The sequence below is a fragment of the Phalaenopsis equestris genome, unplaced genomic scaffold (assembly GCF_001263595.1).
Source record: "Phalaenopsis equestris unplaced genomic scaffold, ASM126359v1 Scaffold000517, whole genome shotgun sequence".
NCBI lineage: Eukaryota > Viridiplantae > Streptophyta > Magnoliopsida > Asparagales > Orchidaceae > Phalaenopsis > Phalaenopsis equestris.
This window is the reverse complement of record NW_018164957.1, coordinates 940,370-960,254: the sequence shown is the minus strand read 5'-3', so window position 1 is coordinate 960,254 and position 19,885 is coordinate 940,370. Positions and strand designations below refer to the sequence as shown.

Below are 19,885 nucleotides of genomic sequence, written 5' to 3'. Positions count from 1 at the left end.
AATACATTGATTCAAACTACAAAAGATCAAACAATACTAAACAATGTTATAATTTCAATGAAAACTAAACTCATCTCTATAAACTTGAAATGAAGAAAAATGTCTCAGAGAGTAGAGACGGAACAAAAAACCCTATACCGTGGAGACTTAAGACAAAATTGAAAGCACTTGATACTTGAAACAAAAAAGCAAAAAGGGTGGGGTGGGTTTCTAAATGGACTTTTCATTTTACGGGTTGATTTTGGGTTGTGTTTAATCACCCTATAAAATCACACATTTTACATTTTTTTTTTAAATCACGCTTAGTGAATCCGAGCAAAGAAATTGGTGGTGCATTATTATTGAAATTCAAACGCAAAACTACGTCTAAACTTAAGACGCACTCTCCATTTGCACACATATACTCAATGCTAGTCAATCTACCTACAATCTTATAAAAGATCAAGACAAGCCCAACTCAATGACTTTCAAATTATTTTCACCTAATCTCCTATGTTTTTTTTTTTTTTTTGTTATTTTAATGGTTTTAACACTCTTGGTCATTTGCTTGTTTCTTTATTCAGTTTTTTTTTTTTATCAAACAATGGCAAATTTAGGTGTGATTATTCAAAGATCTTCTTACTTGATTTTCTCATTGCAAATTTTCCTAGAGCTACTTACATACATACCACCCAATTTTCATATATTTACATATCTAATAGTTAAACTTTTGTTTTTTACATTTTATCACATAAATTTTTCATATCACATAAAAATTATTATTACCATAACTTTTAAAAGATGAGATACATATTTTGATACATAAATAATGTCGTATGTATGTAAAAATAAAAAATTATATGACAAAATGTAAGTACATAAGAATTGAGCGGTATATATATATATGTAAGTCTTCATTTTTTTATTATTTATTTAAAAGGAGGATTTACATACATACCACCCAATTCTTAAGCATTTATATATCTTAAACCTAAACCTTATGTTTTATATTTATACCATCTAAATCTTTCATATCCCATAAAAAATATCACCTTAAAAGGTGACCTGTATGTAAATATTGAAATTTAGGAGTTTGATATGTAAATGCATAAGAATTGAGCGATAAGTATATAAATCTTCCAATTTAATTTCATTTGGTTTTAATTAATTTTGTTTATACAAATGCATTAATATCATTGCTATCGCTTATGTTCCTTTCTTCTCAAGGGTCATTTGCTTGTTTCTTTATTCAGTTTTTTTTTTATCAAACAATTCAATCCTTTCTTCTCAAGTTTTTCACTGAATTTTTAAAAAATAAATAAAAGACACATAGCGGCACACATACGAGTTCATCGAGAAAATATTAAGTCAGGACTCTGGATGCATCTGGAGTCCTAAAGTGGACCAATCACGATGTAATAGTGGACCAATATTATTTGTGATGGGTCCACTTTACACGTGGTGCCTCCTTATTGGACTCCGGATGATCCGGAATCCTGACCTAATATTTTCTCCAGTTCATCAAACATTGAACTATAAATTTGCTTGTTATACAATAAAATTGATTACGAGTTAATTTCACGATGAAAACTCGTATCAATTAAAAATGATTTTCTTCGGAAATGTATTTTAATAATTTTTGGGATGGCTAACATCTAGAATATTAATTTCTAAATAGTATTTAAATTTTGGGGTATTTACATACATAGCACAATTCTATGTATTTACATATCTCACACCCAAAATTTTTTATTTACACACAACACTTAAATATTAAATATTACATAACAAATACTACTATTATTCTTTTGTAAAACTGAAATATATATTTTCATGCATAGATTTAAAACGTCAAAGTGCTATGTATGTAAATATGAGAATTTAGATGTTAGACATGTAAATACATAAGAATATGTGTGCTACGATGCGTAAACTTCCCAATTAATGCTGTCTAAAATAATATAATGTAAAAATAATGTATTGTTTATTGGAAAATATCAAAGTTGTTTGGTTTACAAATTCCATGTTAAGCACGTATGTGCGGCGGCATCGAGGGTGCATATAGGTGTACATGTTAGCGATGAGTCGCTAGAGGCCAGCGGTGATGAGCTGCAGCTACAAGTGACAATGGTGAGTAGTTCTCAACTCGCGGTGACTGATAGGGCTATAAATAAATCATCACCTTTGATGAACAACTCTAATTGGGCATGATTAATACTCAAGTATGTTTGCTCAAATTAGTAAATAAACAAATTTAATATTTTTAAAAATTTGGAATTCAAATGAATCAAATTTGAACATAATCCATCTGAATTGTTAATTTTTATGAAAAGACTTGTTTGTTGCTCAACAAGTAACTCATGAAATACTCTATACTTATACGATATAATTTAAATAAAATTTAATTAATAAAAATATTATTTACTAATAACATATTATAATTTAATATCAATTATTAATATACATATCCATCAAATAATTTTTTTTTCCTTGATTTAATGAACTAATTTGTTAATATTTATCTATATTATTTAATTACAATAAAAACATACCTTATTTATTATTTATTATGTTGTTTACTTAGTATTAACTACTTGAATACTAATTTAAAATCTGTTCAATTTCACAAGTATTTAGAATGATAACCATTTGTTAATAACAATAAAAGTTTTAAACAGACCATGCATAAATATATTTTTTGAAATTCGTCTCAAGTTCAAACTTAATCAAAAACTTATAATTCAATCAAGCCAAATTTTAAGCATGACATCTTCTTTCCCCGCTGATTCTGCCAAGCCGTTCCTTGACTATGATTCCACTGGATAGTAAACGGGGATAATGAAAATCTCTTTAATCTATTCATGTGCATCAATAATTAGATGACTCGACTCTATTACAGCCTTAGCGACTAGCAAGATATGCCTTGTTAGTCGATAGAAAAGCAGGTGAAGGCATGCCAGCAAGGATCAATGATGACGAGCGACACTTTACACAAAGAAACATGTATAAATTTCACTCGTCTAACAAACTCCAAATACATTTTACATTGTATTTAAAATTCATCCGACAAACATCCAGACTCTTTAAACTCCCGCTAAATAAAAAAGAGCACTCCTTTGGCAGCAAATCAAACAGCTCCTTAATTTTTTCCATCATTAATTCTGACCGTTAACCCCTAACTAAGACTAGAATTTGGCCCTGCCACCACCATCCAAAATAAAGAAACAGCAGGCCAAAAGTCACATTCAAAGTTTGTGACAATTGACCTATCGATCAAACTAATCATAAAATAAGATACTTTATAACATTATGAAAAATTAATGACAACTCCCAATTTATGATAATATTTTTTTTTATCTTTTATAAAGCTTTAAATTATAACCTTAAGATGGTTAAAACATATTTATCGATATTAAGACCCGCTATCTATTACAGTATATTTATCGAGCTTTGTTTGAGAAACAAAGACAGCATTTCCTATAATTGAAATTACAATAAATCATGTTATATTAAACTGCATGATGGGATGGCACGGACGTAAGATTTTTAAATCATGGGAATGATAAGACTAGATGAATCAATCTTTATTTGAAAACGGAAATGGCAGTTGAACAAATACTTTCAGTTAGTTTATGCAACAAACATGTATATTATTCATTCTGAATTCAAATATTTTTAAAAAACCCTAAACTAGAATAAGGGCAAATCATTTCACTTGTGCACTTACGTGGGGCAAGCATCAATACACACAACATCAGCAGATAAAATGCTCAGGGCTCGAAGAATTTATTTAACATTAAGCAGGAATTCTGCCCGAGATCATCTTACATTGTTACTGATAAGATACTGCAGTAAGAGAATACTGGACAAAATATTAAGCGCATTTACTTACATACCACCGAATTGCTATGTATTTATATATCTATCACCTAAACTTTTACTTTTAAATTTATAACGTCCAAATCATTCATATCACCTAAAAAATAGCAATATTATAATTTTCAAAAAGTGAAATGCAGCTTCTCATGCAGTTAAAATGGCAAATATTATAAAATTAAAGTTTAGGTGTTTAGTACGTAAATAATAAGAATTGAAGGGTAATTATGTAAATCTTCCAAAATATTAACCTACTGCATATAAAATTTGTAAATTGTTACCTAAAAAAATTACCTGAAAATAAAAGGAAATTGAATTGAAACAAATAGTTGCAAGCAGAAAAGTTATATTTCACTTCCTAAAACAAATAACAATAGAGGTATTTTTTTTATGTGATGTTAAAGATTTGAGTGGTATGCATGTAAATATGAATGTTTAGGTGTTAGATATGTGAAAAGTAATATGCCGCATGTATGTAAAATGTCCATTAATTTACACTTAAAAAATATGAACGTTTAGGTGTTAGATATGTGAATACATATGTAAAATTTGACATGCATGTAATGTCCCTTAATTTACACTGAAGCAACCTGCAGCTAATACACACCGACACACCGAAAACCCAAACCCATACCTCCACAAGCAACTTATCCAAAACTATCTCTACAAAAACCCAAAAAATTTCTATCCGGTAATCTACTGCAGGATCATCATAAACAGTAAAAGCAGACTACTATTGTTTCCGCAAAGCCAAAAAGACGAGCATGCCAACATGTAAGTAAATGCATGTAACTTTCCCTTATTGTCCGCTTAGAATTCAAGCTTATTGATGGAATTCAGTCCAGGATTTCCAAGTTTTCTGGCGTGTGGTTGTTGAAATTTAGATGTTAGTGGTTGTTGAAATTTAGATGGTTGTTGAAATTTAGATGTTAGATATGTAAATCCATAGGAATTGAGTGTATGTATGTCAATCTTCCTAAGTTTTAATTTAAATGAATATGGCGCCATCTAGAATGTTATGAAGCATAATATTAAACTATTGAACATAGCCTCAAATATTCAGAGTTATAAAAAATAAAGAATAAAAAAACCTCAGGAGAATCAAACCAAAATCATATTAAATCATATAAACCAACTTGATAAAATAAAAATAAATAAATAAAACAAACCTTTCTTTCTGAAAACCATCATCACAGGCGTGTGCAAACAGAAATAAAATATTTAAATGAAATAAAATAAGCTTGGGCAGATATTATTGCTTGATGTAAAACATCCGATGAAAATAAACTGAAAATTAAATGATATATGGGTTAAAAATCTTCATGTCTACATAAGATTGCCAGTGACCGAAGAACAGTGAGCATAAAAATCATAGGTGCAAGTAAACCACATAAATTTAAGTGTCGCTATGTTCAAAAACGCATGGGATACCACACTAATGGTTTTCTCCAAAATCACGTGTCAGAGCCTCACATTTTGCAAATTAATGCTCTTCATTCTCAAAAAAAGTACCATAAGGAAATCACTTGATCAAAAAGATGTTCAAGGCAAAGACATCCAAATTACATAATACACCTAGAAATAAGAACATTCATATCTAGAAGAGGGTTCAGATGATGAAAACCACGGAGTTCTCAGCAGATTTCAGTCAAATATAACACTCATTTCCGAATTTTTTTTACAGGAACATTCCAATGAGCATCATTCGAGTGGATAAAGTAACATTATAAGCAGTCAAGTAATCAGCTAGCCATCCATAAAATCTAAAACCTGTAGCTCCCGTAGCTGCCAAGTCCTGAAGCTCCATATCCGCTGAGCGATGATGCCGAGAGTGAAGATGAATAATCAGACCTCCCGAGATGAGAATAAGATGATCTCAAGCCTGTATCAAGGCTTCCATAGCTGCTCGGCAATGGGTCTTTATGTCCAGCAATAAATTCCTGAGTAAAGTTTAAACCATGATTAAGAATTTTTCAAGAAAAATATTCTCAACCAAGATTATGAATAAATAGATGTGTGCATTTACCTGAATGAGCTGTTGTGCCATTTGTACTTGGGAGGCGCTGCCTTTGATTTCCACGGTAATTTCATCGGGTATTCCTCTAGTTTCCTGAACAGTAAGAACCGCCCCACTCGTACGGCGAATATATGCTATATTGCCCCCTCCAATACCAATGATGTCCTCCGCGTATGACAATGGTATCTGCATGGTCTGTGTCACCTGAAATCCACAGGAAGGCAACATGCAAAGTGATAAAAAGTATATAAAACTCTAACAATAATCAATGCAGAACTGAAAAGAAATATAGCAAAATATATATAGAAAAGGAATCGACCACATCTAGGTTGAGAACTAGCTAAAAAATGAACTTAAACCCCTATCAACATAACCCAAACTCATTCAAATGGCCATTTAGTTTTATCTCATGTTATCCTCACATGGGGTCACTTTAATTTTATGTTTAACATTTTTTTTCTTTTATCTTTTTTTAATTTGTGCTTTGATTTGAATGAAATCAGGTTTGGTTGAAATAGTTATTTCTAAAAACACTTAAAATATTTTCTAGTTGTTCTAACTATTTTTAAAAACATGTAGATTTCTTTTTTTAAAACAAAAAAAAAACATATAAAAATTATAACAAATAAAAATATTTTCAAAAATAAAAGAAAAAGGAGCATTTACATACATAGCACACAATTCTTATGCATTTAGACATCTCACACCTAAACTTTCATATTTACACACAAAGCACTCAAATCTTTAATTATCACACAAAAAATAGCATCATTACCACTTTTAAAAGTGAAAAACACATTTTTTTATGCATAGGCTTAAAACACCAAAATGCTATAAATGTAAACATGTAAGCTTAGTTGTGAGAGATATGTAAATACACAAGAATTGTGTGCTACATATGTGAATTTCACAAAGAAAAAATGAAAATAAAAACATGAAACAAAAGAGATGCCAAATGAGGTCCTAACCTCCTGCATGCATCTCATTCCCGTTTACAAAGAAATCCCATCAATTCATTTGAAACTAAAATTATCTAACATACACCTACTTTCATAATAATATAAATAAATCACACAAATACATATACATACACGTACATACACAATAAGTATGTGCATTTGACGCATGTGCATTTTCACATGTTTTAAGATGTATTGTAACCATCAACCATCCAATGTTCTGAGGGAATTTGATGCAATTAACACATACCATTAAACATTTATTTAAAAACATGCACAAGAAAACAGAAATATAAACGACAACAAGACATCTAAAATTTACTTGGGGGCACTTGGGGACACTTGTTTTTTTGTGTTTTGTTATTTATTTTGTTTTGTTAATGTTTTAATTTAAAATAAAACGTGTTTGGTTGTAATGGCTGTTTTTAAAAACCCACGGAAGTTGCTTTGACCATTTTTAAAAGTAAAAAATAAAACATGCAAAAAATATACTAAACAAACATGTTTTTAAAACAAAATAAAAAATAAAAGCAAAAACAGAATCAGAAAATAAAATTGATTCCAAATGAACCCTTAATGAACAAAACCATGCAACATTTGCTCAGATTGCATCTCAATCACCATGCCGATATAACTTAAAATAGCAGGTCGACCCAAAGGGAAAGAAGGCATAAAACATAACACAAACCTGAGTAACTAAAGGACCGCCACTACGACCCAGGCCCGACCCGGATGACCTCAACGCAGAGAGCGAAGGATCTTGCCCATATAATGAAAGACTACTGCGTTGAAACTGAGAATCCACTTGAGGTTCATGATCATGGTATAGAGAACTTCGCTTTCCAGGGAGCTCATAGTCATTGCCAATTACGGCTTGGGAAGAATGCATCAAGGACTGTGTCTTGTTACTCCATTCTTCAGGTTCACGGTCTTGAGTAGCTGAATTTTTTGGCTGAAGGTGACAAGAGCAAGTTTACAATGAAACATCAAACAAATAAATAAATAAATAAATAAATAAATAAAAACCAGTTTATTTGGTCAAAATACCATCCAAATACAAACTAAACAAATGCAATACATGCTTACAATTTTCTCGAATAGAGGCAGTACGCTGTGATCAACCAAAAACTTCCGGAGATGCCCCAAAACGGCCTCAAGTGTTTTTAGTACCTTCGGAGTCTCGCCATGGATATCTACAACTCTCTCATCCCCAGTTGCGTAATATGGAAGTTCATCTAGTGAGAGAAAAAATATATTACAAGAATAGCCATGCAAGCCTATATGGTATTAGCGCAAAAAACTTGTTCATATGACATCTATACATAGAAATTCATGCAGCACCTAGAAATGTTCACTTTGCATGCCTGTCTGCATAGCAAATAGCCAATCATTCTTATAAAACATGAATCAGAGTGCCACAAAATATTCTGGTAAAAAAATTAGCTTGAAAAAAAATATATATCATTTTCAATGCTAGTTAAAATTCTATTTATTTGTTCAGTGACAATTAGCCTCACATAATCATCATCACAAAAATCACATGGAGTAGAATCCAGATTGAGCATTTCCACAATTACTCAGACAAACGAGTGAATATGATATGGATAAAATGCTGGACTTCATTCAAGTTCAAGTTCACAATAAAAAATCTCATCAAAAATCATTCAGAAACAATATATTTTTAACAAAAATAAAAAGGAAAACAAACGGCAATTATACCATCTACAAACAAAAAAGGCATAGCTGTGATTCTCTTCAAAATTAGAAATAAGATTTACTATAAATCAATAAAAATTTCAAATTCAGGTAAATTCCTGTAATAAAATTGCTCACATGGTCCTCTGGTTAGATTCAACTATGTTGAAGATGGGTTTGAAATTGTCACGACACAAACAAAAAAACCATAGCTAATATTTAAAAAAGGGTTAACATACATAGCACTCAAAACATCGGGATTTACATATCCCACAACAAAACTTATCTATTTATATATAATGCGCCCAGAATATACTCAGGTCCTCAAATATTATTACGTTAAGTGATCCTCTCCGCCATAAACTTCTGCTCAGTGTTTCCCTTCCGATTCAATGTGGTATCTCTACAGGCAAAACATCTCTAAGCTTTGTCCCTCTCCGACTCAAGCTTGCACAGAGCCTCCATTCTCCACCCTCCCCTGTTGCACCTAAAATCACATCTCTCTTCTCCGTCCATCATCCAACAAAAGCAGAAGTCCCTCTAAATCTATTGCACATTTCTTCACCCAGCCAATTTCGTTAGATAGCTTGAGCTCCAGAATTCTATTATTGGTTTTCTGCAATGTGGCGATCCTTGAATCAAATTCTTTGGCAAGAACATCAACCTTCCTTTTATGCTATTCATATTCTCCCTGCTTTGGCAATGGAATGATAATGCTTAATTTTTCAAGCGGTGATCCTGGGAAACAATTTTTAAAGAAAGATGCTAATTTTCAACTTGTTCTCGCAATTCCTCAACTTGTTCTCCACTTAACATTCTGGATTCTGATGGTTATTGTTTCTATGGTTCCTAGAGAATCATTATTCTGGCATATTGGTCTTTCACAACAGCCCAAGTTCAATGTAATGTATATGAACAAGAGCTCATGGCATCAATTTTTATAAGCTACAGGCATTTCTTTTAATACATTTGTCTACTCTATTCTCTAGCCTAAAAACAACGGAGATTGAAATAAAGAATAAGGTTGCCTAAATGAGTATGAATGAACGATATAGTTGCTTCTGAAGCAGAAAATTATACACAAGGTTCAGTAATCAAATTAAACATCAATGATAAAGAAATAAATAAACACTATTTACCTTTCTCTTCCACTTGTTGCAGTTATTTGATGTATCTGAAGGGAGAAAAAAGGAAATGGGTTGAATATGCATTTGATGCACTTCACAATTCTTTATTCGTAAATGCTTAGCCTTTTTATTTATTATGGTGAGTATTTTTAGTTGTAGTTATGTAATATGTAGATATTGGATCATTAAAAATGAGCTCCCGCCAATCATCTTCAATAAGGGGTTATATCCAAAAAAGTTAAGTGCACTATAGATGTAACTTGCAATGTATTAATTACATTTGTCATAGAAGATAAAGTTGCGGAAGAAAATTTCATTGATGCCCGTCGAATTGATCAGAAGAGGACTGAATATTTCATATGTAGGCGTGTAAATGAGCCGAACACGAGCGAGCCCAGGCTCAGTGTTCGGCTCGTTTATATTTCGAGCTCAAAAAGTGTGTTCGTGTTCGGCTCGTTTGCTTAGCGAGTCGAACACGAGTTGTTCACAAACAAAAAGTCATTTTGACAACCCTAATCACGTAGCCATAAGATGTTAAGGGTTGGGATAAGATTTAAAAATTATTGTTTATATTAAAACATCATTTGAATCTAATGTAATAATTTTTATTCTATTTTTTTAATTAATACTTTTAATTGGTTATAAATTTTTGTAGTCTTGTAGTCAAATATTTTTTTTAAATAATTTTTTAAAAATATTGCTCATCATATATATATATATATATATATATATATATATAATTGAAAAGTAGTATTTCGAGTCAAAATGAGCCGAACATGAACGAACAAATCTTTGTTCGTGTTCAGCTCGTTAACTTAGCGAAAAAGTCAAACACGAGTTGTTCGTGAACAACGTGTCGTTTTGACAGCCCTATTCATAGGTTAGATGAAGCCAAGCTATCAATACATGAGCTCCAGAATTCTATTCTTTTCTTTTGCAATGTTGCAATCCTTGAATCGAATTCTTTGGCAAGACCATCAACCTTCCTTTTATGTTATTGTTCCTCTCCCTGCTTTGTCAGTGGAATTATAATGCTTAATTTTCAAGTGGTGATCCTGAAATAACTTAAGGAAAAAAATAGATAGCTAATTTTAAAGCAATTCCTCCAGCTTGTTCTCCACTTGCCGCTCTGGATTCTGATGGGTATTGTTTCTATCATTCGTAGGGAATCAATATTCTGGCATGTCGGTCTTTCACAACAGCCCAAGTTCTATGTGATGTGAACAAGAGCCTTTGGTATGAATTTTTCTATGCTGCACGCCTTTCTCCTTACACATTTGTCTACTCTATTCTCTAGCCAAAAAAGAATGGAGATTGCAATAAAGAATAAGGTTGCCTAAATGAATATGAATGAAATATATATTGCTTCTGAAGAGCAAAATTATACACAAGGTCCAGTAACCAAAATAAACCTCAATGATAAAGAAATAAATGAATACCATTTATCTTATTATCTTCCACTTGCTGCAGTTATTTGATGTATCTGAAGAGGGAAAAATGAAGGGGAAATATGCATTTGATGCGTACTACAATTCTTTAATAAGTATTATGTTTGTTTAGACTTTTTATTTATTTTGGTGATTATTATTAGTTGCAGCAAGGTAATCTGTAGATATTGGATCATTAAAAATGAGCTCCAATTAATTATCTTCAATAAGGGGTTATATCCAAGAAAGCCAAGTGCACTACACATGTAACTTGCAATGTATTATTACACTTGTCATAGAAGATAAAATTCTGGAAGAAAATTTCATTGATGCCCATAGAATTGATCCGAAGATAACTGAATATTTCCTATGGTTAGATGAAGCCAAGCTATCATCAATAAATGAACTCTAGAATTCTATTCTTGGTTTTCTGCAATGTGACAATCCTTGAATTGAATTCTTTGGCAAGACCATAAATCTTTCTTTTATGTAATTCTCCATCCCACTGCTTTGTCAATGGAATGATAATGTTTAATTTTTCAAGCGATGATCCTGGGAAATATTAAAAAAAAATCTCTAATTTTCAAGAAATTCCTCTAACTTGTTCTCCACTTGACGCTCTGGATTCTGATGGGTATTGTTTCTATGGTTATTAGGGAATCAATATTCTGGCATATCAGCTTTCACAACAGCCCAAGTTCTACGTAATGTATGTGAACAAGATCCTTTGGCATCAATTTTTCTAAGCTGCAGGCATTTCTTCTGATACACTTTTCTCTGGCCTAAAAGAACGGAGATTGCAATATAAATGAGTATGAATAAAAGATATATTTGCTTCTGAAGAGCAAAATTATACAAAAGATTCAGTAACCATACTAAAAATCAATGATAAAGAAATAAATAAATACTATCTATCTTATTCTCTTCCATTTGCTGTAGTTTTTTTTATGTATCTGAAGAGAGAAAAAGGAAATAAGTTGAATATGCATTTGATGCACTCTACAATTCTTTAATAAGTATTTTGTTTGTTTAGTCTTTTTATTTATTTTGGCGATTATTCTTTAGTTACAGTGATGTAATCTATAGATCTTGGATCATTAAAAATGAGCTCCAATTAATCATCTTCAATAAGGGGTTATATCCAAGAAAGCCCAGTGCACAACAGATGTTACTTGCAATGCATTATTTACACTTGTCAAAGAAGATAAAATTGTGGAAGAAAATCACATTGATGACCATAGAATTGATCAGAATATGAATGGAAATTTCATATTGTTAGATGAAACCAAGCAATCATTAGTTTTATGTTTACTGTGTTAAGATCAAATTTTGGTTTATCAATTTGCCTTGATAAAATAACTGTAGCCATGTATTAAACTGCTGCTTATTTCCCAGTTTGCAAATCTACAGCTAATCCAAATGTATTGGATGCAGCTTATAATTGTGGCTTGGCAGCCTTTTCCATAACTTCTCTGGTCATGTTCGCATATCTTTTGTTGGGCCTTTACCTCATCAAATTATTTTGCCCAACTTTTTGCCATAAATTACTGGTTTCATTATTGTTCCAAATCTATTGGTTAATTTCTAGAAATCTTTCATAAAGATTTTTTTTTTATTTTACTACTTCATTTGGGCCTTCGATAATTTTCATTGTATGAACTTCAAGAACTATTTTGGGCAAAGAATTCTCTTTTATTTGGAGCCTGAATTTATCTCGAAATCCGGTTTCTGAAGTATCTCTCCTCTCTACCTCATTTGTCTAAATGTTCATTTTGAAAATAATATTTTTTTTTTCGTGAATCCTAAACCCTAAACCCTGCTTTCTGATAAACCTTATGTTGGTAAATAGTTACCAGTGTGGATTTCCAACCCTTCCTCATTCTACTGTTCTTGTCTGGGATTCATTATCTGTGTTACTTATGGATCCTTTTTTTGTCCTTCACGTAAGAATTTACGAATGTAGATCACATTAACTTGCAATAGAGTTTTGCTAGAATATCCTCTGCGAAGTGGTTGGCTATTGTTTCAACATAGGATTTTTATCCAAGTGATTTTAGCTGTAAGCTGGCATTTTGACGCCTCTTGATGGGTACCAGTCCTTGTTTCTTCAAACACGTATCTATGGCATTAATTCTTAGTTCATTAGCTGAAAATCAACTGTATATTCTGTTATTGGGTGCAGTCCTTAATATTGGTGATGATTGTTTTAACAATGATTTCTTCATTACATATTGCTGATTAATATAGATAGTTTCTGGACTTCTAAAATTTTCTTCGTTACCTCATGGCTTGCACATATTAATATGTTTCTCCTTTTGGAACATTTCTCACTAGTACTGTTGGTTATGCATTTCACCATTTTGGAGAATTGAGTGGCGGCTTAACCAGAATCAAGCAAGCTTGTCCAATGAGCAGAAAGATCCTGACGTGAGTAGGTTAACCAGGAAAGGGCGCGACAAAGAGTAGAGGGCTGCTTGGAGCAACCAAGTTTAGCCATTGAGTTGGAAAATCCTTACGTGAGCAAGTTGGGCGGATGAGCCAAGCAAACTTAGGGTATAAAAGGGAAAAAAGTAGTAGAGGATTGCTTGGAGCAACCAAGTTTATGAGAAAGAGAGACGGGAATGTGCAGATGGTAATAGAGTGCGAAGATGAGAACAATCCCTAGATGCCTATTTCGACAAAATGAAACAAACTGATTCACTCCCCTAACCAAATGTTATATTTGAGAACATGGGTATATTTTGAGTGCTTTATATGTAAATACCATTGGTTTGAGTGCAAAGTATGCAAATCCCCAAATTAAAAAACATAAATGCTTGCATGTTCTCCCTAGATAAAACAGCTCAGGAGAACTTTCAATTCTTATTTTCCCTTGAGAAAAAGAAAGATGAATAATCAATTCATGCATTAATAATGCATTTCAAACTATTATTCTTACAAATACTAACTGTGATGAGCACGCAAATCCTAAAAGAGAGTTCCTATGATCTAGATGCTTTCAATACGTAACTACAAATTTCTGCTTCAGCAAATCTCTCAAATTCTCAAAAAAAAATAAAAAAAAGGAAAAAGAAAGAGCATGCATGGCAACTATTTCGCACAATAAAAGTTAAATAGAGAATTTTTAAAAAATTAAAAACTTAAAAATAGGAACAGCATCACATTTTCAAAGCTATTACACCATTAATGTCAATGAGAACAAAATGTTTAAAGTACCTCCAGATAGAACACGTATGACTGCACCAGTACTCTCCTGAATTGACTTGATCAGTACACCTTGCTTTCCGATTAAATTAATAGCTTGTGAAGATGCCACCAATAATCGAACCGAGCATGTAGTAGATGCAGGTGCTGATGAATCTGTGCCATCCTGCGTCCCTTCTAATCCATTCACACGTTTAAAAATTCTAAGGACTGCATCCATGGCAGGTGATATTTCTGCGTCTAATTCTTCTCTAGCAGATATTAGAACCTAAAAATAAGTAATAAGTCCAAAAGCTGTGAGCACAAGTTGTTAAAAGTTCATCCATTGATGCACTATTTCGGTTCTAAAACAAGCACATGACAATATCAGATAGCGATCAAAAGAATGACATTTTCAAAATAAATGCACAGAAGTCTCATTTCTAATTGAGATTATATCATGACGTTGGTAAGACATGCCACTCTCATGCCAAAAAAATCCAAAAACAATTTATAAACACCCTTTATGTAATCAACAGTTTTACAACGTGAATAAGCATTGGCTCAAGAACAAAAAAGATTAACCATTTTAGAAAGATATAGTAAATCCAAATAACATGGGAAACACGTATTAGCAATTAGATAATTGCTATCGAAATCAAAGCCCCAAAAAAACCAAATAATAATCAATGGCATTGAGTTAAAATCACAGTAAAAAAAAGTGCTTCTCAATGAGAAAATTGAATAATATTTTAATAAATTGTTCACAAGTATGTACACATAAATTTGTTCATTCATTGATGATGCATGTGCCAAACTCCACCAAAAAATAAACTCCACCTAAAAATTTCATGTGAACAAGTACAACAGTCAGGGCAGGTAAGTGGATTTAGGAGTATTACATGCCCATTCCTATTTTTAGCAATATCAATAACTAGCATGATTTCATAATATAGAAAATATAAGCATATTTTATGATTGGACTTTAAATCTAATATCCATCAAGTAACCAATGCTACAGCCATCCACCTGTACCGTAAGTGCCATCCAAGGAATTAAAATGGTCATGAATCAATTTTGATGGATCATGGGTACCTTAGATAAGGAACCTCATTTATACAGATTATACAAAACTTCTTGAAATTCTTGTGCCATTTTTAATCTTACTCCAAAATTAAAAATCAATTTAGTGTGATGACAAGCCAGAGAGGGCATAACAAACAAGAAATGAACATATGATGAGTATATTTTTTTAAAATTTTCAAGTTATATTGTTTTCTCTAGACTTGTAAGAATCTACCAAACTGAACACATTCATCATCATGAGCCTTATCCCAACTACTTGGCAATCGCTTTCTGTATTCCATTCTCCATTCATCAATCATGCTTTTGGATGCTAACTATATTTTGAGTGAACCACTTTGCCCAATTTGTAACAATTTAACTTTGATTTACACCTTTTCATTCTAATTCTTTCAAATTATTTTTAATATAACTATTGTTACGGTGCATCATCTACAACCTTGGTTTACTCCCAATATGTCAATTTTTCATAACATTATTTTCAATAGATGCATCTAATATAATCATTTTACATAATCAAGCCTTCATAATTTTACCACATATTTCTTGGCATTTTTACTTCTACAATCTACATGTTAACTTAAACTCAGAGAATATAATAAGTTTAAGTAACTCTACAAACATAATTCTAAGTCTTCACGATATATTCTAATCCTATGGTGCTCAATAGGCTATATATTCATATATATATATATATATATATATATATTTAACATAATATAATCACCAATAAATTCATCTAGAATTTTCTCAACAAATAAAAAATGAGTGTAAGAGGATCATATCAGCTTTAAGTTCAACATTTGTACTGTCTAATCTGAAATCCAAAAAAGCTAAGAGCCTATCAAGCTAAGTTTGAATGCATTCATCATCATAAGCCTTGTTCCAACTATTTCACACTAGCTTTATACATTCCATTCTCCATATATTACACTGGCCTCAGTCACTAACTATATTTTGAAAAAATATATTTTTCCCAAATCTTATTTTCCCAAATCATAGCCATGTGAACATTGATCTATATAATTTCTTCTTAATCCTTTCAGGTAAATTTTACATAGCTATCACATTGATGAATCATCAAACTCCTTTGTTTATGCTCAATCCAACTATGTACATTTTCCACAACCTTATCTTCTATAGATGCTTCTTTGACTACCTCTCTAAAATAATAATTTACTTTATTAATCCCCTTCCAATTTTACCACAACCTTCTTAGCATCTCTTTTTCTTCCACACTCTACTAGCCTTCTTAGATCTATGAAAAAAGCAGGTCTAATTGTAATTCTATAAAACTTAAATTAAGCCTTCATGATATTTATATAATCCAATGGTGCTCATGAGGCATCTCCACCACTAACTAACCCACCTTGACTCTAAAACTATTTGTTTATCTGTAATTTTATATTAAACATGAAAGATTCAATATACTTGAACCTATCAGACCAATGTATAACTTGATACTTCAACAACATTGATCGATACTTATCAATTTCATGCTAAATAAAGTTATATAACATATATTTATTCAAATAAAACTAAATCATGTAACTTCTAAAAAATTGAACTTTTCACGACTTCAATAGAAGCCTTCATCCATTGATGATTTTGAATAGATTTCCTTGCAATAATTTTTAAAAGCGCTGATACCGGAGTTAACCAAACGATGGTACGACAACAACAAGCCTTCATCCAATTAAGTGGGGTCAGCTACATGAATCTTTTATTCTCGATTGTGCTATTTTGAGTGTAATATTTTCAATCATAATCAAACGATAATAAAGCAACAAATATTATTAATGAAACCAAATAGGGAACAAGAACCAAAAAATTGAAAAAGGGAATAATGATAAGCACATCACACAAAGCCAACAAGGGTTGTGTCCCAAAAGGGGGGTGTTGGTGGTAGGAGGTTGGAATGGGTATGAAGGGGTGTTGGAGAATGGCGGTTGCAGAATGGAGGGGGTTTTGTGCAGTGGGTGAGGGGCGACAGCGAATATGGGCAGCTGGAAAAAGCTGTAGGCTGCAGGAAACGGCAAGAGGGAGTGCGGCAGCAGGTAAAAACTGCAAGTACTGCAAGGAAACAACAACAGGAGATGATACGATGCGGCTGGGAAGGTTGACGGCTGCAGGAAACATGAAAGGAGGGGTTGAAACAGTGATGGCAGAAGAGGAAGGGTTAGAACAGCAGCGACAGCGAAGGAGGGCTGGAAAAGCGATGGCAGCAAAGCGGAAGGGCTGGAACAGCAGCTGCTACGATGATGGAGGGCTATGACAGCAATGACAGTGAAGAAGAGTGAGGGGAAGGCCATCGAGGAGGCTGGAACCACAGAAAAACAAGCGGAAATGATTATTCAGGGTGGTTGCAGCAATGTCGGCTGACGGGGAGCAATGTGGGAAGGATGTAGAGGGATAGAGAAAGGATAATCACCACCTAGAGCGAGATACAACTGGAGCACCACTCAACCCTTGGATAAGATCCTAGAAGGGAGAAATGGAGACGCCGGGGCTGTCCTAAACAAAACTCATGACAGTCTAACTTAAAACACCACAAAAGCAACCTATATAGACCTAGGGTACCTTCGGATTGGGATCCACCCTAGTTAGGTAGCAATCCCATGCAGAGGAACGGTCGGCTGGACCTCGAGGCTTCCCTTTTGAATCGATCGAGGCATTAAAGTTCCCGCATTTGGTCCAAGGTCTGCGACTCCAGCATATGATTCATGTATGGATCAATTCTGTGCCCAGCAGTGGATGCCTTGCAACGATTTCCCAGGGTTGGGGGAGCATCAACCTCATCTATCGAAGCTTCTGGCTCCTCGTAGTATGGTGTCAGCTGATCCACATTAAAGGGGGTTGAGCTACTGTTACTTCCTGGTAAAGCCAATCCTATAGGTGTTGAGAATTCAAAGCATATCCTAATAGATCAAGGGTCCGTTTGGGGCAGCTTATTTGGTGCGGTGGCGTTTTGAAAACGCATCTGACCTGTTTGGGTAAACTGCGTTTTGGCAGCTTATGTATTTTGAAAACAATGTTTTCACACCGCATCTATCTAGGTGCGGTGGCAGCTTTCTGGCAACGGTCTGACTTTTCCAAAAAAATAAAAATTTGTAATAGTCGCCGCATCTAACTTATCAGTAGATTATTTAATAAGCTGCAACTACCCCAAAAAGACCCTAAATATACATCCTCCTTTTACACAACCTGAGATAGAGATACATATCCACGTAGACTTTCACAAAATAACTCTAGAGCAATTGACACTAGAATTTGCCTCTTCCACTCCTCGGCTAAGTGTATCTGATTAAAAAGTATTTCAGGAGAAAATAACTCTGGAATGAAACCTATGGAAGGTTTGACCACATTGAAGTATAACCAATCAGAAGAAACAACTTCTATTAAAAGACATGAATCCCATTCAATGATGTTCTTTCCCACAAAGATCCTAAGGTGATTTGCAAAGTTGTGGTTCATCCCACTGGTCTATTTGTTGGTAAGTGCACTAATGAATTGAATTTAATACTAAAATTACTCCATATAGTTTTCAAATTAGCTCAAAAGCTTCTCATCTTTAGCAATTTTGGACTTCCCTCATTAGCTCAACTTGAATCACTGACATCTCTTCCTTCTCAGTTGAAAGTTGGGACTCCTTTCTAAAGGCATCATCCTCTACTATATCACTCTCCATTTCTTCAACGGCTCCCTGCTTAGTGAAAGAGATCATTCTCGTGTTTGAGCAATCTAATTTAATAAGCCCAAATCCGTAGAAATTGAAACACTTTCTGGTTGTGACGGATTTGGAAATGTTGGTTAGCTCCATCTTTTCTCCACTCTGAAACAGTTTCTCCACACGTGGGGTCGGTTTGTATGCTCCACTGGGTGTACTCTTGTTGTTTGTCCTAGGGTTGAACTCTGTATGATGATGTTGTTACTCCACCTTCAAAGCTAGGGTCTAGACATCGAGTAGTGACTATACGATTACAGCTGCACCATCTTCCAAATAAACGACCTCAAACCCCTCAAATATCGGGCTATGGTATTCTTTTGGGGATCCACTAGCCGAAATTTCAATACAAGTTGATTGAAATCAATCATGTGGTCCTCTTCTGAGATCTTGTACGAACAAAAACAAGTTTTTTCGTTCGATTTGTTAAATGAACCAAACACGAACAGTGATGCGTTCGTTCGTGTTCGAATCGTTATTGTTCAATAAAAATAAAATAAATATATATAAAAAAATTATGATATTTTAAAAATAATTATATACTAAAAAAATTTGTTATATTTTTAAAATTAAATCATGTAATTTACAATAAATTATTAATTATAATATATTTATAAACTCCCTAGTAATATAAAAATTATATATTTATATAATATAAAGTATATAATTAATATAATATATTATATTATTATTTTTATATATTAACATACAAAATGAAAAAAAAACCTTTTATTAACCTAAGACTGTGCTGTCTGCGAAAGCCCTAGCCCGTATTTCCCCTCTCGAAAGCACGCCGCTCTTTCTCATCTCGAAGG

General features: G+C 32.9%; 1 protein-coding gene across 1 annotated transcript in view; it reads right to left on the bottom strand.

Annotated features, from left to right (window-relative positions):
* Window positions 1–5,369: 5,369 nt before the first annotated feature.
* Window positions 5,370–19,885, bottom strand: part of LOC110028619 (RNA-binding KH domain-containing protein PEPPER-like) — a 20,479-nt gene continuing 5,963 nt past the window's right edge. The window contains exons 2-6 of the mRNA XM_020730538.1: window positions 14,297–14,552; window positions 7,918–8,066; window positions 7,520–7,783; window positions 5,882–6,076; window positions 5,370–5,795 (exon numbers count right to left, since the gene is read on the bottom strand). Coding sequence (XP_020586197.1) covers window positions 5,619–5,795; window positions 5,882–6,076; window positions 7,520–7,783; window positions 7,918–8,066; window positions 14,297–14,552 — 1,041 coding nt within the window. The 3' untranslated portion in view covers window positions 5,370–5,618. The remainder of the gene's footprint in view (window positions 5,796–5,881; window positions 6,077–7,519; window positions 7,784–7,917; window positions 8,067–14,296; window positions 14,553–19,885) is intronic.